The sequence below is a fragment of the Triturus cristatus genome, chromosome 5_1, assembly GCF_964204655.1.
Source record: "Triturus cristatus chromosome 5_1, aTriCri1.1, whole genome shotgun sequence".
Classification (NCBI taxonomy): domain Eukaryota; kingdom Metazoa; phylum Chordata; class Amphibia; order Caudata; family Salamandridae; genus Triturus; species Triturus cristatus.
Genome location: NC_140587.1, coordinates 589,357,708 through 589,370,188, shown reverse-complemented (window position 1 = coordinate 589,370,188; position 12,481 = coordinate 589,357,708). Strand labels below are relative to the sequence as shown.

At 43.9% G+C, this 12,481-nt stretch overlaps 1 protein-coding gene across 1 annotated transcript in view; it reads right to left on the bottom strand.

The window, feature by feature from the left end:
* Positions 1-2,085: 2,085 nt before the first annotated feature.
* The window catches only part of ARMC1 (armadillo repeat containing 1), a 161,098-nt gene continuing 150,702 nt past the window's right edge, over positions 2,086-12,481 (bottom strand). The window contains exon 7 of the mRNA XM_085605529.1: positions 2,086-5,222. Within this exon, the coding sequence (XP_085461655.1) occupies positions 5,031-5,222 (192 nt within the window). The 3' untranslated portion in view covers positions 2,086-5,030. The remainder of the gene's footprint in view (positions 5,223-12,481) is intronic.

The window sequence follows — 12,481 nt, the reverse complement described above, 5'->3', positions numbered from 1 at the left end:
CCGATGCCCGACGTGCCAACCCGTCCCTGTGCATCACCTGCTGAGCCAATGAGTTGGCGGAAATCTGTAGGCTGTGCCCCATGCCTGCAATCAAGATGGCATTTGAAAATTACAATATCAATTGTTGTCTGGGTGCACAGTTGCCATCTGGTAGCAGAAATATTTTGTGAGCAGTGCAAAACTTCACAAAGCCTGGACAGCTGCTTTGATCACGTGCCTCAGTTTTTTAATGTAATACATAGTAGTGGAGAGGTCAACTCTAAAACGAACAGCCTTGATGGTCATCTCAGGCTCGAAAACCTTTTGAGTAAATTCTTGATTTATGTTGCGCTGTACCTAATCAGTGCTCACTTTTCCTGCCATTAGCAGACTGAATATGCAACCTGAATATGCAACCTCTTCAACCCTGTCAATGTTGGACTTGGACATGACCCTTCGAGGCAGCATCGCTTCTTGATCTACCACTAAATGTTCCCAGGACTGCAACTGAAGCCTGGTGGGAATGAGAAATTACTTGCACTTAATCACAAATATCAAGATTGGCTCTCCAATCTTCACTATTCCTTGGCTGCTGAAGACTGTCTTGAAATCTTTGGTGCACGTGCTGTAATCCCCTCTTTTGGACCTCAGTGAGGTCACCCATCTTCTTAGGGTCCTTTAGGCATCAGATAAATTGGGAACTTGCCAGCACCCTTGGGCTAGGACTTTGTCATGGCCATGGTATGTGCGGTGGGCTCCTAGTGAGACCTCTCCAACCAACACATATTAGGTGTCACAAAGTGTCCTGACGCCTACAACAGAAGTCATTGACTTCCCAATCCCCGCGGCTTGCATACTAGTCCTGCTGCCTGGATCCAGCAGTAACACATAAGAGACCTTCTGCACAGTAGTTGACACAGGCCTGTCTCCCATACTACATCTTCTGCTTCCACTGTGCGCCCTCTATGTTCAGGAGGTGGGAACCACAGCCTCAGTCTTACCCTGTTGCTTATCCTTCCAGCCGTATCTGATCGGCTGTAACATAACACCACAACATAACACAGTATAGCACAGCACGACAAACTGATGTAACAGAATAGGACAGCATGACATATCATAACAGTATAGCGCTGCACAATTCACAACACACCCAACTTAGCAGAGCATACAATGACACCACATAACACAATATTTGCATAGCGCCTACCTAGCTAAAAGCACTGCCCAAAACGACAAACTAACATACTATAGCAGAGTACAGCGCAATACATTACACAACACATAACATACATAGCCCAGCAGACAATAACATAGCATCACAGCATAACAAAGACTAGCAGAGCAGCAGAATACAAAGCCAAGCATCATGTAAGTGTTGAAAAAAACAGCAGTAAATAGTATAGAAAAGTAAAATGCAACAACTGTACTGAGTAAGGTCTCTCAATTGACTAATTGTTTCACTGCAGAGCTTGGCATCACGTCAGAGGCACGTATTTGAATTAGGAGGTGTTTATTCACGGCTGTTTCCTTCCAAGGTTAAAATAACAAGCGCTAGTGGCTCCAGCATAACTTGTAATCCGTGTCTACAGACAGGGTCAGTGCTGTGCTAAGTGAAATAATATTTTGCTGGCTCTCTCCCATATCACTGGGTAAGCATTAATGCTTGTGACTGCAAGCTAAACCACTGCTGATAATGCAATAGGTGGCCAGCACCAACTAATTGTTTACTGAAATATGTTTTATTTGCGGTGGGTTGCCACTTTAGATGACGGATGTATCTAGAGGGCACTGCTTGAAGGTGAGATGTACAAAGTCAAACAGCAGGGGCGCACTTAAGACAAAATGAAAGTTTGCCAGAAAAGCTAAAAATCAGGGAACCATATTTTCCTCTAAGGGCTGGCGGCGTTTTTATACGAATCAATATACAATGTGTGATATTAAAAACAGTACAGTTTTCCTGCGTTTCATCAACTTTATCTACAGATCGGCTAATACAAATAGCAGCTTCAGGCCAGACCCGTTTTCTTTGCTAGTGAAATAGAATAAAGTAAGAATGAAGCAATATGATATGTGAAGCAACATAACCAAACAAATATCAAAACAACATTTTGTCATTTTTGTTTTATTTCACACACCACAGTTCAAAAATAATTTACAGTTGCCATAAATGTTCTACAAGAGCAGTAATATGGGCACGAGAACACACCTGAATTTGAAAACAAATGACTAACGCTCTTAATGCACATATTAATTTGACCATTAGCTTGCACACAGAAATACGCGTAGGTTATGTAACAGCATGTGAGTGCTCTGTCTTAACTTAAAGCACCTTCCCACAGACTTTTGTCTCGGTTTCAAACAAAAGATTGTCAGTACACGTGATGACCACAAAATGGATCTTATTTCAGATGAGCTGTACCGACGGGTGCAGGGCGATTCAGTGTTCTATAAAAATACTGCTTGGTAGCAAAGTGACTGCTTCATGAAATTGAAATCCTATGTCTAGCACAAGTCTTAAATTAATCAGCAGCAATCCGTACAAGACCCATAACGGTTTGGTATCTTTTCCTCGCTTTTGGATGGATATAGCTTTTGGTAGCAAACAATGGCTAACTACTGAAGTAAAAAACACGTGTGCAGTGTAAAATGAAAATGTTGATTTTCCAAAATATTAAAAAGGCATTATGAGGTGACGTAAAGTAATAAAGCTCAATGTTGCAAAGAAAATAACCTTTCATGTGACAGTATATAAAAGAATGACTTTGAGGCATAATATAATGTGCGTTTTGTTTCTTTTTGAGTTTCAATCGCATCCATTTTATCCGGTCTTTAGCGAAAAGTAAACTGGTAACAGACCAACATTAAAAAAACCGAAGCTGTATTTATGCTAACTACACCAAACCAGCCAAAGGCAACCAATGTTACACATCAGTCATCAAAAACATGGTTTAAAGGTTCTTCTGTATACTTCACGTGTGAACACCAATCACCTATTACTTCGCAATCCACTCTTTCTTTGTAAAATCTTCAGTGCACTAGTGGTTAAAGAAAAAAATTAACATGGGGTTATACTGTTCCATCTTGCAAAACTGTGCCTTAACATAGGCATCTGCCATTTCTGTGCCCTTGAAAAAGACCTCTAGTTCGAGTGATGCAAACCAGGCCAGTGAGTGTACTAAGGACCTGGGCATCAATCCTCCTGTGATGGTGGCACATTCCGCAGCGCTGCCAAAGATCAGCACACACAAGCAAGTGGACAACCAAGGCAGCAGATTTCTCAATTAAACAATCACGTCGGATTAAACTTGTGCACCAACGCTGAGAAAAATAACCAGTCAAAATCTGAAATAAGGCCAAAAAAAAAGTTTGAAGGCTGAAGGCATGTGACTTGTGAAACAAAAACAAACACAACTAAGAAAACTAGACAGATTTAAGAACACGTGCCGACCGGTGGTGTAACCCGATTCACTTTCACGTTTAGTATCAAAGCACAGGAAAAGCCCGTAATAACAAAAGGAAACCGGGTATATAATGCAGACAAGACAGTGTTCCCCGAGGACTTGATTTGCATTGTTCATTGGGTAGTTATCGTGACACAACATCAGTAAAACAGCAAAATTAAATGGAAGTAAGTGAAAAATAAGGAATAGGGCACCTGTGCTGGTGCAATTTTTTGGGGAAGGTCAATTTCATCAATCTCAATATTTCCATGAATTACATGCAAGTGAAGGAAACTTGGCAGTGAGTAAAAAATATGAAGATGAGGAATTAAAATGACCCCCTTATATGCTATATTATGTTGATAGTTATTTGTATAAATATTGGTATTAATATAGTAATCTATTGGACAAGAGGAGCGTCAAAGTTTCATCCCCTTAGTGTCTGGTTTCCGACGGAGTCGTCATCAGGGAGAGTAGGTCGAGCCACTTAAAATGTCACCATTCAATGATGAACCAAAAAAACAGCTGAAAATTAGAAAATAGTAAAGAAATTAGAAGTCCCATCAAACTCTGTAACAAGTTTAAGGCAAAGTGTCCAGAGAGCCCTTCACTGCTGGTTGCTCGCCCTGGAAAAGCTCCCGCTTCTGACCCAACCCAACAGTATTACAAGGATCACGGCTCCCTGGAGACTTTATAGCAGAGTTTGATGCGACTTCACATTTATTTTGTATTGCTGAATTTTCTTCCGTCCCTTTGATTCATCATTGAATGGCGACATTTAGAAGTGGCTCCGCCTACTCGTCCTGATGAGGACACCAAAGAGTCAAAAAGTCAAAGCTCCTCCTATCTGACAGATCACTATACTTATATGGATACTTGTAACTACAAATAACTGTTCACTTAGTATTGAATATGAGAAGTGTTTATTAATTCCAATTATTAATCTGTGTTCCCCATGCTTTTCACTCACTGGTCACTGTGCCGTTTTTTGCACTTTTTATGTAATGAATTCCTCACCTGTCACCATGTGTTTGTTTTTCCTTTATAAATAATAATTAATATACTGAACGAGATTACTAAGAACAACAACATGTACTATTCGAAAAATTGCAATGACAGGTCCGCCACCACTTATTTTCCTTCAATTGACTGATACAGTTTACTGATGATGTCTCACACGATCGAGCCACTGAATAATGGAAATTAACTCCATTGGGGACAACATGTTGCCTCGGTCATCGCTCCACAAGTAGTCCCACTTGACGTCCCATGCAAATAACCGTGTTTTTCCACCTACAGGAGGCACGCTACCACATTCATTTGCTAGCTGAGAAAAAGCAGGCAACGTATGGGCTATTTACAGACCCGTGTACAACAGTGAAAGAACTAAACCGGTTAGGAGCGAGGAGCTATTTCATGCTCATCATCTCTTGAGAACACTATGCATACCAGGCTTAAATGCTTGATACAATGTAAATTGCAGCATAAATATTGGTCGTCTAAAAATCGAATGTTATATTCTTATTGCAATTGCACTTGAAAGTCCGCCAAAGAAATGGCAAACTTGCCCCCTTTTGGCTCGCACAGGCTAGTTGTAGCCCCAAACCCAGGTCACCAATAGAAAGACCGCGACAGAAAGTTTGCAGCCGAGCTGAACCAGCTGCTTCCACCTTCCATGTGGGACCCCACACGGGACACCGCTTTGTCTTGTTCCTTTGAAGGGCTTTCATCTTCTGGCAAATAGTCAGGCAAATCTGTGTTCTCTTCAACTTCAACAGGAGTGTCTTGAAATGGAACCAGCATCTAAACAGAAAGAACATTTTAGCAACTTTTCTTCAAAAAGGAGAAAAAAAAAAAAAAAGAATGTGAGCAAACTTTTATTTGGGTTTAATAACGCAAGACATCATCCACTGAGATGCATACATTATTATTGTTACGTTGGCGCCGGGACAGAGTACTCAATCAGCACCATCACAGGTAATCAAATATTTTTACGTCTGATGCCTGTTTTGGGAGGTCTCAATAACTCACCATTAGCATTTGTAACTGAATCAAAGAAAGCTCGATTCAATTTTTTTTTATATCTATAAACATGTACTTACTCTTGCGGCTCAGTGTAAATGTATATTTTTTTTTCTAAGAGCACTCCTACAAAACAAGAAGGTTTTCAGGTGTACGCAAGGGAACACTTGACAATCTCCATTTACGTTAGCGCCAACTAGGCAATTCTGCATCTATAATTGCACACAGGATACAACTGCACATCACAGCTTTTCTCTAAGGGGGAAGAAAACATCTTCAATTACAAGTTTGTTCCCTTCCCATTCCCAAACTAGACCGTTTCTAAGGTGGAAATGGACAGGGAATAGGCTAGTGAACACAAACAGATATATCAAATTTTCTAGGCATTCCGGTCTTGGAACGCAACTTCTGGTGGAGATTTCCTCACAGTTAAAGGAACGGGATTGTGAAATCACTTTTTGTGAATAGCAGAAAGGATTTACATTAGTAAAGGCTATTTAGGAGTGTATGTTAAAGTTACATGCGTAAAGAGCTTTGTGAACCTGGTCCTTAAATTGTACATGTTAGCTCTGATACAAGACATCCATCTGCCTTAAAAAATGTAACTGCCATGATAAGAAAATACTGTGCCTGAAGCAGGACCTAAAGGCTAAGCAATTCAGTAGTGGTGTGAAAAGCTTTCATTGATGAAGTGATGACATATTTGTGCCTAATCCAAAGCGGACATGACATTTTAAGGGCAAGAGTGGGATGTAATCCAATCAGCTCATCTAACTCTTGTTGGGCCAGGATAACAACGGCCTCTGCCCCCGCCCACTGAATGGGATATGTTCTTTACTGCATATATCGAGGGACTCTGTTTTTTATCTTTCAAATCCCATTAGGTGTACAAGACCTCTGTTTTTTAAATACAGAATTGTTCAAAGGATGAAGGCTGTAGAGCTGCTGTCAGAAATGCGTTACTTAGAAGTGCCAGTAGGAACTGCCCGTTTTTTTCGCGCTGTCAAACCGAGTTTTAACGATGAATTCTAGTTGGGGGGGGGGGGAGGGGGGGATGGGTTGGTCAGACGAGCTTAAAATCAATTTTACACTGTAACTGTTAGTGTTTTGTGTCCAAAGAAGCTTATTTTTTTATCTACCAAAGAGGACAATACAAACTATATGTCTGATCCAAACAGACAACAAGCACAAGAGGGTAAATCACGTGACCAAAGTCTCGCCTGTTGTACTTGCTGGACATGTATTAAGAATGTGACGAATATGCATGGCTAAGTAACCTTTAGTAACCAGTAACCACAATCGGGGAAAACCAAACATACTTATCTTTAAATTGTGGAAATGTTTGCTACAACTAACGCAGTATCAACTGCTACCAAATAGGTCCTGAAATATAACAAAAGGGAACAACTGACAGGTTGGTACGCTTCCATGATCACAGATTTTGAATTGCGTTAATATACTCCACAGATTTCGTCCAATTCGTATTTGCTAAAAGGTGAGAAGTTCGTCAAAAATTCATTTGATCGATTTTTTTTATTATTATTTTAAAATCACTGCAATAAATTAACCATTTAAACTGCACTGGACGTTTATCCAGTCATCACTTCAGAAAAGGCGAATTATAAATTAAGGTGCCCAAAAGAAAATATAAAATGGAAACTAAAGTATAAAAATGCTTCAAAGATTTACACTAAAGAATGTGTGGGTGGGGCTCGCGGGGTTCCTGGCAGTGTGCTGTGGTTCTGCTCTGCACGGTTATGGACTTGTGTGGTCTCGACAGTGTGCTGTGGTTCTGCTCTGCACGGTTATGGACTTGTGTGGTCCCGGCAGTGTGCTGTGGTTCTGCTCTGCACGGTTAAGGACTTGTGTGGTCCCGGCAGTGTGCTGTGGTTCTGCTCTGCACGGTTATGGACTTGTGTGGTCCCGGCAGTGTGCTGTGGTTCTGCTCTGCACGGTTAAGGACTTGTGTGGTCCCGGCAGTGTGCTGTAGTTCTGCTCTGCACGGTTAAGGACTTGTGTGGTCCCGGAAGTGTGCTGCTGTTGTGCTCTGCACGGTTATGGACTTGTGTGGTCCCGGCAGTGTGCTGTGGTTCTGCTCTGCACGGTTAAGGACTTGTGTGGTCCCGGCAGTGTGCTGTGGTTCTGCTCTGCACGGTTATGGACTTGTGTGGTCCCGGCAGTGTGCTGTGGTTCTGCTCTGCACGGTTATGGACTTGTGTGGTCCCAGCAGGGTGCAATTCTCTCCGACCTCGACCAGGCTCTTTTTAACAATAAAAGCATTCTCCTGTTTTACCACTGAACTCGTGAAGCTTGGATTCTGGGAATGCAGCTGCACTTAACACATCTCTCCAGGGTCAATGTGCAGCACGATGGGAGCAGATTTGAGTGGGTGGAGCTAACCTGCTTCCGCAAATGTAGGTTTTGTATTAGGTGAATGCCTGACACTCCCGGGGACGTTGCTACAAGTGAGGCCTCCGAGTGGACCCGAAGACTGTTTCTTCCTCGCATCACAGGCATGCTGCTCACAGAGAATAAGGGTACCAAGAAAGGGGTGAAATACTTTTTCAATCCATGTCCTCAATAGATAATGTCCTCAGTAGAAGAGAAGGAACCTGAGAAAAGCTGTCATTCAAGTAGTGAAAACGTATTTTGGTAGCACTTACGAGACCTCCAGGACTGCTCCAAGCCGGGGACAAGCGTTTAACTCCGATAATAATATACAGGGAGTGACACTGCCTGATGTGAGGTCCAATGGGAAAGGCACCCATGAATTTAGAGACTGTGCTGTTACCACCATGATCCAACTGGCAGACTAGTTGTACCATCTTGAGACTACAGCCTGGGCAGCAAGTATTGATCTGTTAGGTATCTCAAGTTTTTCTAAAGAAGCGTCACTCACATCAACTGTACAGACCTTTTTTGGGAAGGAGGTCCTCTCACCTGACATCCCCATTGGGTGGATGGGGTGTCCGGTGGAAACAGAAGCAAGATTACCTCGAGGCAGTGAAAGTGAGTACAGACATTTCAAAGATGCACCAGGGATGTGCTTTGGCAGTAGTAGAAAAATATTATGCATGCCTGTTTTTTTGGGAGGACGGAGTTCTACGATACTGAATATTATGCAATTAGCCTCCTTTTGAAAGAACCTTTAGTATCCATCGGTCAGGAAAGTACATCTCTGAAATCTTTTAAAGGCAGAGGAATATTACCACATCAAAGTATTTTCACTGTGAGAGGGGAACATTGGTGAACACCTGGGAGGAGTCAGGGGTGCAGACAGGTTGAGAAATCAACAACCACTGCTAGGTTTGAATTACTTCTAGATAATCCTGGTATCTAGGAGTCAGAACATGAACAAGTCACAACCGGACATTGTCAGGACATGATCAGATGTGGAGCAGAACACCACTAGGAAAAGAGCAGTAGGGCAGTGAAATGTCAGATGATTGTTATGGGAGATATCAAGCTGGACACTGACCGAAACCAACCGACCGAGACCAAAACCAAGGTCTGATTGTGATTTTCAAAAGGGTCCGAAGAGTTGGCTTCCTGTTGCCTCTGGGATTGAAAGACAAAGCCTGCTTTCAAGGAAAATGAGTGGTTTAAGCCCTATCCCACTTACTGCAGACTTGTACCACAGGAGCATGCTGTGGGAAGTCAGAGATCTCAGCATCGTTGGCCGAGGAATGGAAAGGGTTATAGTGCTTTAGTGGAAAGGCCCGTTGACTAGCTGAAATGACCCAAAGCTGTGAGGAGCCAAGCTGAAAGTGAATATGTTTTTTTCTTTTAAGCACACCTTCCTCTTACGTGTTATGGTGTCTTAGGAGGCCATAGATGTCACCACAGAAAGAACTTGTCCAACAGTTGGAAAAGTGAGGAACAGCCTTCAAGCTGTGACACAGAAGCACAGGATCGAAGACACAGCCCTGTACGAGAACCCAAAGCAGGGGACTCTACAAAAGAAGTCAGTGACCACCAGTAGCTGTGCACTGCACCAGCCTGCATGAAGTTTCACTGATCCTGAACCTGCTGTACTGGCCTACGTGAAGTGGCAAGCAGCAGGCCGAGCTGGCAACTGTGCTTTGATTTTGGAAGAAGAGGCATCCCATGGTCACTTTTGGATACTCTTACAGAGATCAAATGCAGAGTACCCCAAGGATCATCACTCAGTCCCACGCTCTTCAACAGCTACATGGCCCCCCTCGCCACCATCATCAGACAGCATGGACTCAGCATAGTTTTCTACGCCGACGACACCCAGCTCATCCTGTCCCTCACGAAGGAACCAGACGCCACCAGACTCAGCTTCCAGGAAGGAATGAAAGACTTTGCATCCTAGAGGAGCAGCAGCTATCTGAAGCTCAACTCTGAGAAGACAGAAGTCCTTGTTCTCGGACCCATCCCCTCAGCTTGGGACAACACCTGGTGGCCCACCGCCTTCGGCAACCCACGGATCACACCTGGAACCTTGGCATCATACTAGACTCCTCCCTCACCATGACGCGCCAGATCAACACTGTCACCTCCACCTGCTTCAACACCCTCGGCATCCGTCGCAAGACCTTCAAACGGACCCCTCGAATCCAGAAAGATCATCACCCACGCACTCATAACAAGCAGACTGGACAATGGAAACGCCCTCTAAGCTGGAATCAACAAATCCCTGCTACGCAAACTCCAGGCCATCCAGAACACCACGGCCAGACTCGTCCTCGGCATCCCACAACAAGATCACATCACCCAACACCTGCAAGACCTCCATTGGCTCCCCGTCGAGAAGAGAGTAACTTTCAAGCTACTCACCCACACCTACAAATCCCTCCACAACACCGGACCCAAGTGAAAGAGTCTCCTTCCACGTAAGCAAGAGAAAATTCCGCTACGCCGACCTCGCACGAGCAGAAACCCTGCGCATCCGCAGAACTAGAGCGGATGGAAGAGCCTTCTCCTATGTCACGGCAAAGTCCTGGAACGAGTTCCCGGTCAACATCCAATGCTCCCCCACTCTGCACACCTTCAGGAAGAGCCTCAAGACCTAGCTCTTCAGCTGACTCGGAGCTGCAACCCCCCCCGCGCCTTGAGACCCTCACGGGTGAGTAGCGCGCTTCACAATTCCCGGATTAGATTGATTGATTGGATAATGCACAGATAATTTGGTTTGCATTGATATGCACATATATTGACATTGTAGTTTTGGTCTTGTATATGAATTATGTAACTCTTTCATATTTTACTACAAAGGTTTGGGAACATTTTAAAGTTCGACCCGATAGGGAGTGACCGCTGTGGTTGGAGAGGACCTCTACTTTACGACCAATCCAAAACAAGGGTCAGATGGACATTTCCATAGGGAACATAGGTGGAGCATGGTCCCATGGTCAGCTAATCAATCAGGTCAGCTAGCTTTTCACAATTTAAACTTTTAAAAACGAGTCTGCATTTGTACTGATTGATACAAAACTAGTATCTCTGTCTGCCAGAGGGCTGGTGTAAAGTTGTCAAAAGGGATGAAAAGGACAAGCCGTGGAAAGGAGGAGGGGGTAAGATAGCATGAAGTTCACGATGCCAGGAGGTATGACATGACTGAAGTCATAGGGACAGCAGTGGGCTTAGGGAGGGCATTGCTTATGATTTTCTTCCCAGTATAGACCTCCCTGGATGCACAGTTGGGTACTTAGAGAAATGAGACAAGTACGATAAAAAAACAAAGAAGCAAGTGCTTTCCTTCAGAAGGTAACTTTGCCATGGGAAAAAAAACTTCAAACACAAATTAGAAAAAACCAAAAGTAAAATTCCACTCCGCCAACGGAAGGCATTCGAAAACTGGTGTGCGGAGCTCGTGAAGAGTCCCAGGTTAGGAGCCTTAAATATTCCCAAGAGAAGCTAAAATACCTGGTTCATCATACGAAAGATACAATGAGAGCCGGATTCCAACCCCCTTCCCCCCCACCAAACTCCCTCTAACCTTTCTACCCAGAAGGAGATCAAGGAGGATAAGGACGAGGATGCGCTAAATAATGCTGCTGCTACTTCACCGGATAAATGGCGAAGATGCACAAGTAGGCACACAGGAAGCGCTGCAGTAAGAAGCAGCACAGGCGGGAGGGGTGCAGGCAAGTCCAATAGGCGCAAGAGCAGAAAGTAGTGGTGAAGCAAGCCCAATGAGGCGACAAGAAACTCGATGTTATGGAATTCCATTTATATCCGCCTGTTAGATCAGAGCCAGCCCTAAGACTATCAAAGTAGAGGCGCCTAGCTTCAATGTTACTGGTGACTGTCTCAGTCCTCAGTGGGCAGAAGGGTTTGGAATGGAGATACAGGAATAAAGATCCATCTACAAATGGTGAAGTGGACAGTGGGGACCCCAAGACAATGCTTTTGCCTTTTTGCCAGTTATGCAATATTCAACCGTCATGACGTCAGGATGGTCACGATTCTTTGCACACGAGCCACACTACATAATATAACCTAGCAGTTTCCCAATCTCAACTCGACTGATATCAACCAGAAACTGAAAGTCATAATGCTTACAGAGGTTAGGGACCTGCTGATAGTGAAGGCCGGTTGGCCACAATATTCACAGACTCATAAGGATGATGCAGCTTTGAAGACGCCAGAGACACTCTTACTAATACAATATTAGAAATATGCCCAACCAAAACAGACTGAACAAAACTGAATATGCTACTTACCAGTATGCATCTGTTCTTGGCATGTAGGGCTGCTGACATTCATATCTGTGCATAGATCGCCGCCTAGTGTTGGGTCCGGATGTTTGCACGTTGTTGTCCTGGAAGAGTCTTCGAAGTATCCTGAGATAGGTGACTCCTCCCCTGGACCACAGTGCGCATGGGCATCCTCTCCATCCTCAGATTGTTTTTCGCCATTGTGGCAGTGATGGAGTAGATACAGAAAGTGATGACCATGCTATACAGTAATTCTGAGAGCTGCAGCTGCTACAGGCGCCGGGGAGGAGGGTGAGCGATATGAATGTCAGCAGCCCTACATGCCAAGAACAGATGCATACTGGTAAGTAGCAT